Below are 14775 nucleotides of genomic sequence, written 5' to 3'. Positions count from 1 at the left end.
GCCCTTCAAGTTTTTTTTGTTGAAAAAGTTACACAGTATTTACTTTTCACCTTCACCCTAAGTAGTTACTTTCAGAATTCTTTAATATTAGAAATGCAGCCTGGAAAAGGGAGTTAAAATTATATTTAAACCACAGAATTATTAAACTGTTTTCCATTTTTAATAGTTTGGACAGCTTTAAACATATTTTTTGAAAACAGCTCAATGGATTAAATATTAGAATATTTGTACAACTAAACAATTTGCAAAACTAACCCTCTGGAAAAAAGTGTTGAAACTGACTAAATCTAATTTGAATGGAGCATAGAAACAAATCAAATCGCAAATGCTTCTTGATTTGTCAAGTCAAAGTTTTTTCAACATCTGCAGTACTAATACATGCAGTGAAAGCTGTACTGAATAATTAAGTGATAAGCAAAGCGTTTATAATTTGAGGTGGTGGGCTCCCAATGATTCAGCAGATAAATGGGCCACCACCTGCTGTGAAACTGAGCTATTTGGAGCAGGAAAGTTCCAGGAGCGATGCATTAGCTGTGGCAGCTGTGGCGTAGCAGGTCGCACACTTGTCTGAGTCAGAAGGATTGTGGGTTCAAGTCCTACTCCATGGACTTGAACACATAAATCTAGGCTGACACTCCAGTGCAGTGCTGAGGGAGTGCTGCAGTGTCGGAATTGCCGTCTTTTGGATGAAATGTTAAACCGAGGCCCCGCCTGCTCTCTCAGATGGACGCAAAAGATCCCACGGCACTATTTCGAAGAAGAGCAGGGGAGTTATCTCCGGTGTACTGGCCAATATTTATCCCTCAATCAACGCAACAAAAAACAGATCATCTGGTCATTATCACATTGCTGTTTGTGGGAGCTTGCTGTGCACAAATTGACTGCCGCGTTTCCCACATTACAACAGTGACAACACTCCAAATGTACTTCATTGACCGTAAAGCAGTTTGAGATGTCCGGTGGTCGCAAAAGGAGCTATATAAATATAAGTCTTCCTTTTTTTCCATTGTTAATTGATCTCAGCTGGGGCCAGGATGGGGCACTACAATTAATCTCCATTTCTGAGCTATGGAAACAAAAATGAACCAGTCAGGAATCCTGCTCCTGATTCCTATCCCATGATCTTTACTCAAAGTTCACATGCAAGGGCAGGGTTGGCTTTGGCTGCAATGTCACTTCCATAACTACTTCTACTAACCTGAGTCAGTCAATAGAGGGCAACCAAACAACTGTTGAAACCATACAACAGCGTGATTTTCTACTTTCAGAAGAAAGGAAACATTAAGAGGGAGGAATGACAAGAGAAGAGCAATGAGTTGGAATGCAAATTAGCAACCAGGGAAGGTTATTCAGAGAAATGAGTAGCATTTCATGGCTGTTTGCAATAGAATCTGAGACACAATAGAATGCCACATGGATACCGATGTCATGTCTGGAGCAATGAAAGGACCAGAGTAAAAAAAAGTTTAATGTGGTATCTCGCATGGTGACCCATGTTAGTATCTATAATCTCAGAAAATATGCACGGTTAGTTGTTAAACATTGGTGTAAACAAAAAGGGACACAGCTAAATTTTTAAGCCTAAATTTAAACTAGTGATAGTGAAAGCAGTGTGAAGCTGGTCACATGGCAGTCCTGTGAAAAGATGGCAAATGGTGGCAGTGTTCCAATGCTCTGAGGCACAGCATTCTTTTGAAGTTATTTAAGAATCTGGTTAATATGAGAAAACTAAAGTAGCGAAATTTTAATTAAAACCTGATTTAAAAAAAATACAAGTTACTGAAATGATTCTTTATAGATAGACCAGTTTGTGAGGGTGATCTGGCTGCAACATCTGTTGCACCACTGATGGCTATGGTTGGGTCAGCTGATCTGATTGGCTCACTGGTTGTTCCTCTTCTTTTACAAATCCATTTGCACCACTCCTGAAGTTCATGGCTTGGTTGCAGAGGACATCTCCCTAGACCATTCCATTGGTTGAAGGTATATGATGCAGCTATTCCCCTAAGACAGCCAGCTCCAGAATGCAAATCCTGTTGTTTTGTGTACATTCTTTGAGAATGTACAAGAATTTTAACTTGGATAAAAGTTTTTTTTGGCTGTATTTTCTTCAATGCAAGACCATTTTAAAACAAGATCTTCACGATGACTCCTAAATCCCTGCAGTCACTAATGCTATAAAATTCAAGCAAAGTTACATTTCACGTACCCGTTATGCCAGTATAGTCCCATTTTTGGCTAAGCCGACTATTACACATTAACGTTGAAAGTATTATTGTACATTTCAGGTATTTTCTAAATACATCATGCATCATTACTATCCAAGACACTGGGTAATCGGCCAGCTGTTAAATTCTGCTGCCAATTATGATAACCCTTGAAAACGTCATGTGCTATAAACCGTGGCTCTTCAGGGCCATACAGGCCACCATTGGAAAGCACTGGGAAACACATTTCAGACACAAAACATGCAATCATACAATTATTTATTTTCTTAAAAAAAAACATTTTAAAAGTTATAACATTTATATCACAAACCTCATCTCCACTCCTACAATTCTCAGTTTAGTCAAAGTCAAAGAAGGCAACCATAAGGATATCCACATTAGGTTCACCTTTATTGCTAACTTTTGTTGGCTGTTCATTGCCGATTGGTTATTTTCATATTTCCTTAGCTTTTCATTGAAACTTCATTTACTTATGTGCACATTTTGTTATACAAATCTAAAACCTCAACTAATTTAGTACAACTGTGTACAGAATTTGCACGAGTGATACAGCATAATCCCATTGTCGCTGAATACTTGAAATCATCGAATTGATCAAGAGATGCATCAAATCACAATCAATTAGTGCTCCAGCCACTTCACTTGTAAATAACTGAATTCAGTCTAAAGTTATTAATAGTTATGTCTGACCTACACCTTATAGAAAATGAATTGATTCACCAGTTAAACTCCACATACAATCAGTGGGTTGCATATTCAACTGGGCTAAACAGGGACATCTGTTCCTTTGAAACAATTGAAAAATTCCCATTTTCGCAACATACGAATATATAAGAAATAGGAGCAGGAGTAGGCCACTTGGACCCTCGAGCCTGTTCCGCCATTTAATACGATTATGGCTGATCCAATTATGGACTCAGGCCCACTTCCCTGCCTGCTCCCCATAACCCCTTATCGGTTCAGAAACCGTCTATCTCTGTCTTAAATTTATTCAATGACCCAGCTTCCACAAATGGGCAGCCCCTTATTCTAAGATTATGCCCCCTAATTCTAGTCTCCCCCATCAGTGGAAACATCCTCTCTGCATCCACCTTGTCAAGCCCCCTCATAATCTTGTATGTTTCGATAAGATCACCTCTCATTCTTCTGAATTCCAATGAGTAGACGCCCAACCTATCCTCATAAGTCAATCCTCTCATAAGAACATAAGAAATAGGAGGAGTAGGAGGCTATTTGGCCCCTCGAGCCTGCTCGCCATTCAATGTCATGGCTGATCTTCTACCTCAACTCCATTTTCCTGCACTATCCCCATCTCCCTTGATTCCCTTAATATTCAAAAATCTATCTATCTCTGTCTTGAATATACACAACGACTAAGCCCTTTGAGGTAGAGTTCCAAAGATTCACCACCCTCAGTGAAGAAATTTCTCCTCAACTCAGTCCTAAATGGCCGACCCCTTATCCTGAGACTGTGACCCCTGGTTCTAGACTCCCCAGGGAGGATGGTTCCCCTCATCTCTGGAATCAACCGAGTGAACCTTCTATAACCTGCCTCCAAAGCAAGTATATCCTTTCTTAAATATGGAAACTAAAACTGTACGCAGTATTCCAGGTGTGGCCTCATTAATACCCTGTATAACTGTAGCAAGACTTCCCTGCTTTTATACTCCATCCCCTTTGCAATAAAGGCCAAGATTCCATTGGCCTTCCTGATCACTTGCTGTACCTGCATACTAACCTTTGTGTTTCATGCACCTTGACCCCTAGGTCCCACTGTACTGCAGCACTTTGCAATTTTTCTCCATTTAAATAATAACTTGCTCTTGCATTTTTTTCTGCCAAAGTGCATAACCTCACACTTTCCATTATTATATTCCATCTGCCAAATTTTTGCCCACTCACTTAGCCTGTCTATATCCTTGTGCAGGTTTTTTGTGTCCTCTTCACACATTGCTTTTCCTTCAATCTTTGGATAGTCAGCAAACTTGGCTACGTTACACTCGGTCCCTTCATCCTTCATCGTTAATATAGATTGTAAATAGTTGGGGTCCCAGCACTGATCTCTGCAGCACCCCACTAGTTACTGATTGACAACCCGAGAATGAACCATTTATCCCGACTCTCTGTTTTCTGTTAGTTAGCCAATCCTCTATCCATGCTAATATATTACCCCCAACCCAGTGAACTTTTATCTTGTGCAGTAACCTTTTATGTGGCACCTTGTCAAATGCCTCTGGAAGTCCAAATACACCACATCCACTGATTCCCCTTTATCCACCCTGTTCGTTACATCCTCAAAGAATTCCAGTAAATTTGTCAAACATAACTTCCTCTTCATAAATCCATGCTGACTTTGCCTGACTGAATTTTGCTTTTCCAAATGTCCTGCTACTGCTTCTTTAATAATGGACTCCAACATTTTCCCAACCACAGATGTTAGGCTAACTGGTCTATAGTTTCCTGCTTTTTGTCTGCCTCCTTTTTTAAATAAGGGCATTACGTTTGTGGTTTTCCAATCTGCTGGGACTGCCCCAGAATCCAGGGAATTTTGGTAAATTACAACCAATGCACCCACGATCCCTTCTCTTAAGACCCTAGGATGCAAGCCATCAGGTCCAGGGGATTTATCCGCCTTTAGTCCCATTATCTTACCGAGTACCACCTCCTTAGTTATACAAGCACACAAAGTGAGTCACCTCATTACTTCTATCAGCACGAGTCATATTATATCTGCTGTATCTCATGGAGCCCTTCTCTCAAAAATAGTTGATTCAAAAAAAAGGGGCATGAAGCGATACGAGAACAGGGTGGGCACATGGGATTAGGTTGTGTGGAGGATAAACACAAATACGAACTAGTTGAACCAAATGGCCAGTTTCTGTGTTGTAATTTCTTTGCAGCATCTAAGCGTGACAGAAAATGCTAACTAGAACCATACAGCACAAAAGGAGGCCATTCTGCCCACTGTGCCTGTGCTGGCTCTTTTCAAAGAGCGACACAATTAGTCCCACTCCCCTGCTCTATCCCCATAGCTCTGCATACTTTTCAGTTTCAAGTGTACATCTAATTCTCTTTTGAAAGTTACTATTGAATCAGCATCCACTGCCTTTTCAAGCAGTGCATACCACGAGATGCAAGACTGCGTGTAGTTTTGGTCACCTTACTTAAGGAAGGATATACTAGCTTTGGAGGGGGTACAGAGACGATTCACTCGGCTGATTCCGGAGATGAGGGGGTTACCTTATGATGATAGATTGAGTAGACTGGGTTTTTACTCGTTGGAGTTCAGAAGGATGAGGGGTGATCTTATATAAACATTTAAAATAATGAAAGGGATAGACAAGATAGAGGCAGAGAGGTTGTTTCCACTGGTCGGGGAGACTAGAACTAGGGGGCACAGCCTCAAAATGCAGGGGAGCCAATTTAAAACCGAGTTGAGAAGGAATTTCTTCTCCCAGAGGGTTGTGAATCTGTGGAATTCTCTGCCCAAGGAAGTTGAGGCTAGCTCATTGAATGTATTCAAATCACAGATAGATAGATTTTTAAACAATAAGGGAATTAAGGGTTATGGGGAGCGGGCGGGTAAGTGGAGCTGAGTCCACGGCCAGATCAGCCATGATCGTGTTGAATGGTGGAGCAGGCTCGAGGGGCTAGATGGCCTACTCCTGTTCCTAATTCTTATGTTCTTAATGTTGATCTCCTGTTGCGTTGCTCATAGCGAGTCAGAGGATACAGTGCCTCGAGAACTGAAGCATGTTGTACATAATTTATTATTCTGCTACTAAGGTGAAGCTGTGTACAAGATGAACTGTTCTTTACATCCTGAGGTTAACTGTGGCTCTGTAGATTGGCGGTTGTTTATGAATCACTCACACCACTCCAGGATCATGAAAACCAGCAGGAAATAGTTAGCTTTCTTATTTCCTTTTTGTTTCCTTTTTATTTAAAAAAAAGATTATTTGGCTTCTGTAACGATTCGTGATGTTTGGAGTATGACAGATATACCGGATTAATGACTTGCACATAGACACATTTTTATAGCTGGAGATAAAATAGTATTTGTACTGAAATGGCTTTCCTTCCCCTTTAAGCACAAATGTTTTCCCAGATTTTGCTGTGAAAATCGCAGTTATTTATTCACAAATGGCACAGCGACTTTAGGCGAAGGACAGATGTGCAGTTGAACTCAAAAATCCCAAAGTTGCCGTCAGAGTTTTGTCACTCCACCGTTAGCTTTGCGAAAATGGCATCTCACTGTCTGCCTCACCACTGAAATACATTGAACGACGTGAAGTTGCTGTACTTGTGCAGTAGATACGAACTAAACTCAACACAAAGTTAAATCAAGTTATTTCAAATCTAAGTATCCTTTTAACGATGTGATAATGTCAATTACTGCCAATCAACCCCTCTGGCACTGAAAATTAACTATTACAAGTGTATTTTCTAATTTCTTCAGTTTTTAATTACTGTTGGAGATTTTAAAAAGTGTATAATTTTAAATATAAACATTTAAAAACTTTTCCCTCGTCTCTTTTTTCTTTCTTAATCCATTATTTCATTACCCCCTCTTTCTTTTTCTGTAGCTGATTTGACATTGAATTCACCCACTAATTTGCACTTCCATCTCAGTCCTTGCACTGTTAACCGATCAGATTGAAGGATTGAGAAATTAAGGAGATATAGGCGTGGAAATTCCGGTCGGAGTCCTCCAGCAGGCAATTGCCTCCCGACCGCAGAATTTTTACGAATCTACCCGTTGGGGAAGCCTTCTCTTCCTGCGCTGCGAAGCGCGCTCCCATCCCAAGGGTTCGCATGCAGAAGATGCGGTCACGTGTGACTGCTCAGCCAATCAGGTACAGTATTTCACAGGTTTCCATTAATAGCAACGAGAACTCCGCATCTACGCGTTCTCATTGCTATTAATGGGAAAAAAAACAATCCAATAAAAAACAGACCACCCATTTAAAATTAATTGAAATTAAAGTTATTAATGTCTTATAAAAAATATATATTTTTCCGATTTTTAAAAAAGTTATAAAAATTATAGTTAAAAATAAACTTACCGTAGTGGGGAGGGTTTTTAAACAATAAAATATGTTTTTATGATTTTAGTTGATCATGTTTTAGTGTGTTTTAAAACACCTGCATCTGTAACAGTGGGCTATGCGCCTGCTTTTATCAGGCGCAAGAGTTTTGAAGACATTTGCTGGGCTTGATATGGGTAAATATGGGTAAATACCGCAATCTTGCCCAAGCAAATGTGCTCGCTCCCGATATATGTGCAGGATCTAAGCTGGAGCTTGACAGATCGGAAAAGCCGGCTTTCAGCGCATGCGCATTGCGACTGAAAACCGGCTTTTCCGATGCCTTCCCGGGTCCGTAGAAACTTCGTACTGGTCCGGGGACATCGGGATTTCTGGGCCATATAGTTACTTGCCCTATTCACTCGAGTCCCAGATGCCGTTTCCCTCACTGTGTCATTATTAGCTCACACTTTCAGCAACTTGCCAAGCAAAAAATGTAAAAGCCTAAACATGCAAGGGCCAGTCTAACTAATGGCAGGTGATGTTGATACCCTGCTACAGCAAATGATGGCCCATTCATTCTCAGTAATCTAAATCAAATCACTTGAGAATAATTTTGTAATAAGCAGAGAAAATTTCTGGAGGTCAAAAGTAGAGTGATAAGGCTAGAGTTTCCCCAACCTGTTTTTCTGGCGCCCTCGCCCAGGGTGCGCCGTTTTTGTCCGCCTCCAAGCACGCCGAAAAAAGATATCGGTATTCTGGCCGCTCCCCAGTCTCTCCTCCGTCGTGGCGCAGCGTGGCCCAATGGATTGGGGGCGGAGCCAGGTCCCGGCGCTGAAAACAGTGTCGGGACCTCTGCACATGCGCGCATGTACAGTAGCTCCTGGCAGGCCGAATCTGTGAATACGTGCTGCAGACTATGTGGAAGGGGCCCGAAGCACGCCGTCCCTAGCCCTGGCCGAATGGGCTCCCTCATCGGCGGCCTGCTGTGTTCCCTAAGGTAGGACTTCTATTTTTTGTGTGTTATTTACTGATTGATTTTGGTGCTTTAGGTGCAGGGTTCCTTCTATTTTATTTGTTAATTAATTGCTTATTACTTTTTGTGCTTTGTTTGGTGCTTTAAATGTCGTTACTTGTGCCATTTCTTTAACTCTAGGTAAGGTTTTTCTGTGTGGACAGAAATGGCAACATATCCTGGCCTAAGTTAGTTTGGAGCAACTATTTGCTGGCCAAACACCTAAAACAGGAGTAGTGGATGGGAACGCCCCCTTTTGAAAAAAAACCTAAAAAAAAACCTAGCTAACTCACTTACACTGGCGCAAATTAAATGGCCAGAATTGCAACTAAAAAAAAAAAAAGAGTTCAGAAAAATCAAGTTACACCAAAAAAAAGCAACTCCTGGGGAAACTTGGGGCCCTTAACAACTGAAGTTAATGCATTCATTGAATTCTACTCTGGGGAGGAATTTTCTCAAAGTTCACCAATCAAAAATCAATGGGATTTACTTCAAACTTGATAGAAAACAATCTCGATTTATGCTACAAAATTCTGAAATACTTACATGCACTTTTGGGGTTGGAGGAAGACCATTGCTAATAGGTTTCTGTAAGGGGAGAGATGAGAAAGAAAAAATGTAAATACAAATGCCAGGAGTAAGCTGAATTACAAGCTATTTTCTGACAAAGTGAACTATTCGAGATTCATCAGTATTCAAGAAATAAAAGACTGATAAACTTCTCATTATAATTTCGCAGTGAACATTTTCTTCTTACGATGCAGATTAATAGGTAACACTGGTTTGATGTTCAAATTCAGCTGCAACTAACATTTAACAGACCAGCTCGTTAACTCAAGAAAAATAACGAGATATATTAAAGAATTCACATTCCCTACCTCAGGATGTCCCAAGACGCATATCAAAGTCACAAATAACATCCTGTGAATGTGACAATAGTAAACTATCCCTTCTCGACCTGTCTGCAGCCTTTGACACAGTTAACCATTCCATCCTCCAATGCTTCTCCACTGTCGTCCTGCTGAGTGGGACTGCACTCGCCTGGTTCCATTCTTATCTATCCAATCGTAGCCAGAGAATCACCTGCAATAGCTTCTCTTCCCGCTCCAGCACTGTTACTTCTGGCATCACCCAAAGATCTATCCTTGGCCCCTCCTATTTCTCATTTACATGCTGCCCCTCGGCGACAATCTGAAAACAATGTTATTTTCCACATGTACGCCGACGACACCGAGCTCTATCTCACCAGCACCTTTCTTAACCCCTCCACTCTCTAAATTATCACACAGCTTGTCAGATATCAGTAATGGATAAACAGAAATTTCCTCCGCCTAAATAATGGGAAGACCGAAGCCATCGTCTTTGGTCCCCACCACAAACTCCATCTTTCTGCCTGACAACTGTGAGGCTGAACTAGACAGTTTGTAAGCTTGGTGTCATATTTGTCCATGACATGAGCTTCCAACCACAAAGACCGCCTATTTTCACCTCCGTAACATCTCCCGACTCCGCCACTTCCTCAGCTCATCAGCTGCGAAACCCTCATCCATGCCTTTGTTGCTGCTAAACTTGACTATTTGAACGCACTCCTGCTCAGCCTTCCATTTCTTACCCTACGTAAACTTAAGGTCATCGAAAACTCTGCTGCCCGTGTCCTAAATCGCACTAAGTCCCATTCACCCAATAGTCCTGTGCTTGCTGACCTACTCCCAAGTTAAGCAATGCCTCGATTTTAAAATTCTCATCCTGGTTTTCAAATCCCTCCATGGCCTCGCCCTCTCTAATCTTCTACAGCCCTACAACCCTCAGACATCGTCGCTCCTCCAATTCTAGCCTCTTGTGCATCCCCCCAATTATAACTGCTCTACCATTGGCAGTCATGCCTTCAGCTGCCTAGGCCCCAAGCTCTGGAACACCCACCCTAAACTTCTCTGCCTCTCTTTCCTCCTTCAAGATGCTCCTTAAAACCTCTCCTTTGGTCATCTGCCCGAACATCGCCTTATGTGGCAAATTTTGTTTGACAGCACTCCTGTGAAATGCCGTGGGATGTTTTACTACGTTAAAAGTGCTATATAAATACAAGTTGTTGTTGTTGTTTATAGTCAATAAAGTACTTTTTGAACTGTAGTCACTATCATAATGTAAGAAACGTGGCGGCCAACTTGCGCACAGCAAGCTACCACAAACAGCAATGTGATAATGAGCAGATCGTTTTTTTAAAAAAAGAGTGTAGGTTGGCAGAGTGATAACTATTGGCCAGGACACCTGGGATAACTCCCCTGGTCTTCTTCGCAATAGTGCCATGGGATCTTTTACATTCACCTGAGAGAGCAGACAAAGCCTCGGTTTAACGTATTATCCAAAAGACAGCATCTCCGACAGTGCAGCATTCCCTCAGCAATGCACTGGAGTGTCAGCCTGAACTGTGCGCTCAAGTCTCTGGAGTGGAACTTGAACCTACAACCTTCTGACTTGGAGGCAGGAGAGCTACCCACTGAGCCACAGCTGACACTCGAGTGGTAGGACCAATCCTGCCCAGCAAGGCACCTTCTGTCGGCTAATCACAGCAACATGAGCAGTGCTATAAAAATCCACTGCCCATAAGTCATGTTGCAAACCATGCATACCACTAATTCAGGTTCTTCAGACAGAGACACAATTTCTGAAGCCAACGTTCTTATCTTGTCCTTCAATTTATGTCCTCTCATTCCTTCCAGTTACCTTTGGTCGCAACCGTATTCCCCCAGGCAAGCTAGAGTTCCACTGACACCAAGAAATATAGAGCACTTTCTGTAATGCAAGGGAGTCTGGCAAGCTTCCAATGTCGTCAATGGAAATCTGCCGGATCTGGGCGAAGACAACCCATTAATTAAAGAAGGCCAGTCCAAGGTTGGGGAGAGGAAGCAAGGAAATGCAAGCTGAGACGGGGGCACAGAAATGGACTAATAGCCAAGGAGTCACTGTGTTGTGTCACTATTTTAGTATCACCAAATTCAATTACTAACCTTAGGAATCAGAAGTAAAAAGTGTTTGGAAATACTCATCATCTGAGAAAGAACTAAAGGTTTTGCATTCATATCGTGCTTTTCAAGACTTCAGGACATTCCAAAGCACTTTATTCAAATAAGTAGTTTTGCACACAATGTCACACAAATAGCTATGAAATAAGTAACCAATTAATCAGTTTAAGTGGCATTGGTTGAGGGATAAATATTGGTAAGGGCACTGGAAAACATCCCCTGCTCTTATTCGAGTAGTGCCATAGGATATTTTACATCCACCTGAGGGGGCAGACATGGCCTTGGTTTAATATCTCATCCAAAAGACAGCACCTCCAAGGTATCAGCTGAGGTTACATGCTTAAATCTCTAGAGCTGGATTTGAACCAATGACCTACTGACTTACTACTGACAGTGCTACCACAGGGCCAAGGCCGACACCCAAGAAAAGGTACGTCAACAGTTTGTGTGCAGACATTTCATCAGAACAATTTTTTCAATTTTTCTTGCTAACCTACCTTGTCTCTTCAGATGCTGATAGAACAGCTATATATTTCCAACTATTTGTATTTTTGTGTCAGATTTTCAAGATTCTCATTTTTCTTTAGCTTTAAAAAAACCCCAGCCATTATTGTTTTCTAGTCCATTTTACAATAAAGTTTAATTTTATTAATACTGAGGGATACGTCCATACCAATGGACTCTGCATATTCATACCTAAAAGATCCAACTAAAAACCCTGCAAAAACTGATCAGGATTGGGCCACTGAAGTCTCACTTACAAGCATCCCCATTGTACATGACTTTCTGTGGAGCAATGGACTGCCCAGTTGACTCGGAGTCCTGGTGCAGAAGGGTCATGATTCAACACCAGAAATGGGTTGTCTATCTGCTCCCGGGTAAGACAGATTAAAATTTAATTTTTCTTGTTCCAATAGCCAGTTGAAGAACCTACAATGTTGAAAACTAGAGATTGCATCTGGTGTTATGTCACTGAGACAGTGAATGGAATGCACTTTAGTGATAATAGTGCTCAATGGCAACAAGATTAATATTGGTTCCAAGCATCCCAGATTCTATTTTCATATAAGGCTTGGTTTTTGAAGCAGTGTTTTATAACTTTATTGTGGCCCACACACTGCTTGTGATATTTCGCAGCTAGAAAGAGAACTTTTTATTTATGTTTGTTTTTGTATCAAGGACGAGAAAAGGCTGTTGAGCCCACATGTACTCACCCCCACCCTTAGCTGAATTAATTCCCATACACCAACCCTCTCTTCCTCCCACTTTCTGCAAGAGGCAAAAAGGTAGAGAACTAAAAACTCTCCAATCATGCGAGCTGTCTATGTGACGGTCACTGATCACAGCGGGGGTGGGTGGGAGGGAGGCGTGGGGAAGCCAAATGCTTCTTTGAGGCATCTGGGAGAACAGACCTGCTGCTCCTGGCCCACAAGGAGTGCCCTATAAAGCTCTTATTTTCAGGAGCTGGCAGCTCTGACCTCCATTTCCCTGGGCACCCAGCCAGCAACTGTAAAATTCAAATCAGGCTCCCAATTGCCAGATTTTAAAATGCTAATGAAGCATCCTACCTCTTTGGACACTTGCATGGCATGCTACCTGCCGCTGTAAGAAAGACAACGGGCATGCATGCATCAGGTTGGGGCACGTTCCCCATTTAAAAATATTTAACCTCCACTGCTCCCACCCCTTTCTTGTCTGCCGTGGGTGGGGTGGGGGTTAATATCAAGGCTCAAAAGACCAATATATTTTCAAGTTCAATTTTATATCAAGAATTTATAATCAGTGCTGTAAAGTAGTACAGGTAGTACCACACCATCTTTCATGTGATGCCGTTTACCTCCAGCCCCAATCAGATTTATTACCATTTCATTTTTCCATGCTGCAGAACAGTGTTCATCAGCTGGCAAACAAGTCACATTGTTTCAGAAAAGTAAACTATTCCTTTATTAATACACATGACAAATAGCTGGCAGCAAACTTAAGGCTTCAATTTAATCTGAGTTCTATGCATGCTCATATTATTTAAGCTTCATTCCAGATGCCATTAACCTCAATTTAATTATAACCTTTTAAATCATTGTCAGCTATTATGCTATACATTTCATGCTCCTGAGATTTGAAGGTATTGTGCTACAATATCACCATTGTCACTCAGCTTTCAATCAATGCAATTTTGGCATGACTTTCACCTGCTACCAGTATTATGTTTGCACTGCCCCGCAATAAATATTGCACATACAATGAAAATGAGTGCAGAATAAGTAAAAGGCTGCAATCTAACCAATTTCAAAGGATATCAATAAATCATTCACGGTTTGTTATGATTCACGCTCACCTGAAAAATGGCTCTCTCCCAACCATCCATAATTTCACGTTTAACAGACAGATAAGGAAACCTAACCATAAAATTCAATTCAAATCTCCACTTGAATAGACAAAAATCTTTTCACCTTCAGTGCTACAACTCCAACTACCTTGACCCATCAAAACTAATCATTTATCCTTAGCTCTATTTAGCAGACAATTTCTTGGTGTATCTACCTTTTTTCAATTTTAGGCAGACTGCTATTACTTACACAAACTGATTGATTACATCATGAACGGCGATCTACAAAAGTTAAGGCCAACAGCTTCAGTAGTATAGTACAATACTGCAAGCCAACGGGCCAATGTGTGAATCCCAACCTCAACTGATAGTCAGGACTATTCTCCGCTCCACTCCCACTTCGACCTCGGCCTCCTACACTGTTCCAATGAAGCTCAACGCAAGCTCGAGGAACAGCATCTCATCTTTCGTTTAGGCACTTTTCAGCCTTCTGGACTCAACATCGAGTTCAACAATTTCAGACCAGAACCTCTGCCCATATTTTTTCCCTTTTCCTCCCTTTTTGTTTTACAAACCCCCCACCCTTTCTCTTTCTCACAGCAGCTGGTGATGATTCTATCATTCACACCCCATCTAGACTCATCTTTTGTTTTCTAACTTGTGCTATTACCATCTCATGTTTGCCCATCATCCTTTTAGTGTCTCTAATCTCTCCTGCCTTCCACCCGATCACAGACCTTCCCTTTTGTTCTTTCCTTCCCTCCCCCTTTCAGTGCCCTTGCACTTCCTTAATAATCTGTTACACCTCAAACTTTTCCAGTTCTGACGAAGGGTCATTGCCTGAAACGTCAACTCTCTTTTTCTCTCCACAGATGCTGCCTGACCTGCCGGGATTTCCAGCATTTTCTGTTTTTATTTCAGATCCCAGCATCCGCAGTATTTTGCTTTTGTGATTGTCAAGACTTGTCTATCTTTACTGGGCAAGTAGTCAGTGCATGAACAGGATGTGATGCATTTCACACTGGATGGGAATATTTAGCAGTAGTTGAATGCTACCACTTTGGAGTGGGAAACAACAAAAGCGTCACCACACAAAAAAACACTATCCTGAACCAGCTAATCACAGAATAGAAATAACCGGTGACATGTGTCAGCCCGA

The 14775-nt window shown here is 41.5% G+C and overlaps 1 protein-coding gene across 6 annotated transcripts in view; it reads right to left on the bottom strand.

Annotated features, from left to right (window-relative positions):
- Window positions 1-14775, bottom strand: part of map4k3a (mitogen-activated protein kinase kinase kinase kinase 3a) — a 275867-nt gene that overhangs the window by 43833 nt on the left and 217259 nt on the right. For all 6 annotated transcript variants that reach the window (XM_070890095.1, XM_070890098.1, XM_070890096.1 and 3 more), the window contains one exon: window positions 8817-8858. In XM_070890095.1, coding sequence (XP_070746196.1) covers window positions 8817-8858 — 42 coding nt within the window. The remainder of the gene's footprint in view (window positions 1-8816; window positions 8859-14775) is intronic.

The sequence above is a fragment of the Pristiophorus japonicus genome, chromosome 9 (genome assembly GCF_044704955.1).
Source record: "Pristiophorus japonicus isolate sPriJap1 chromosome 9, sPriJap1.hap1, whole genome shotgun sequence".
NCBI classification, from domain to species: Eukaryota; Metazoa; Chordata; class Chondrichthyes; family Pristiophoridae; genus Pristiophorus; species Pristiophorus japonicus.
This window is presented reverse-complemented; position numbering and strand designations above follow the sequence as displayed.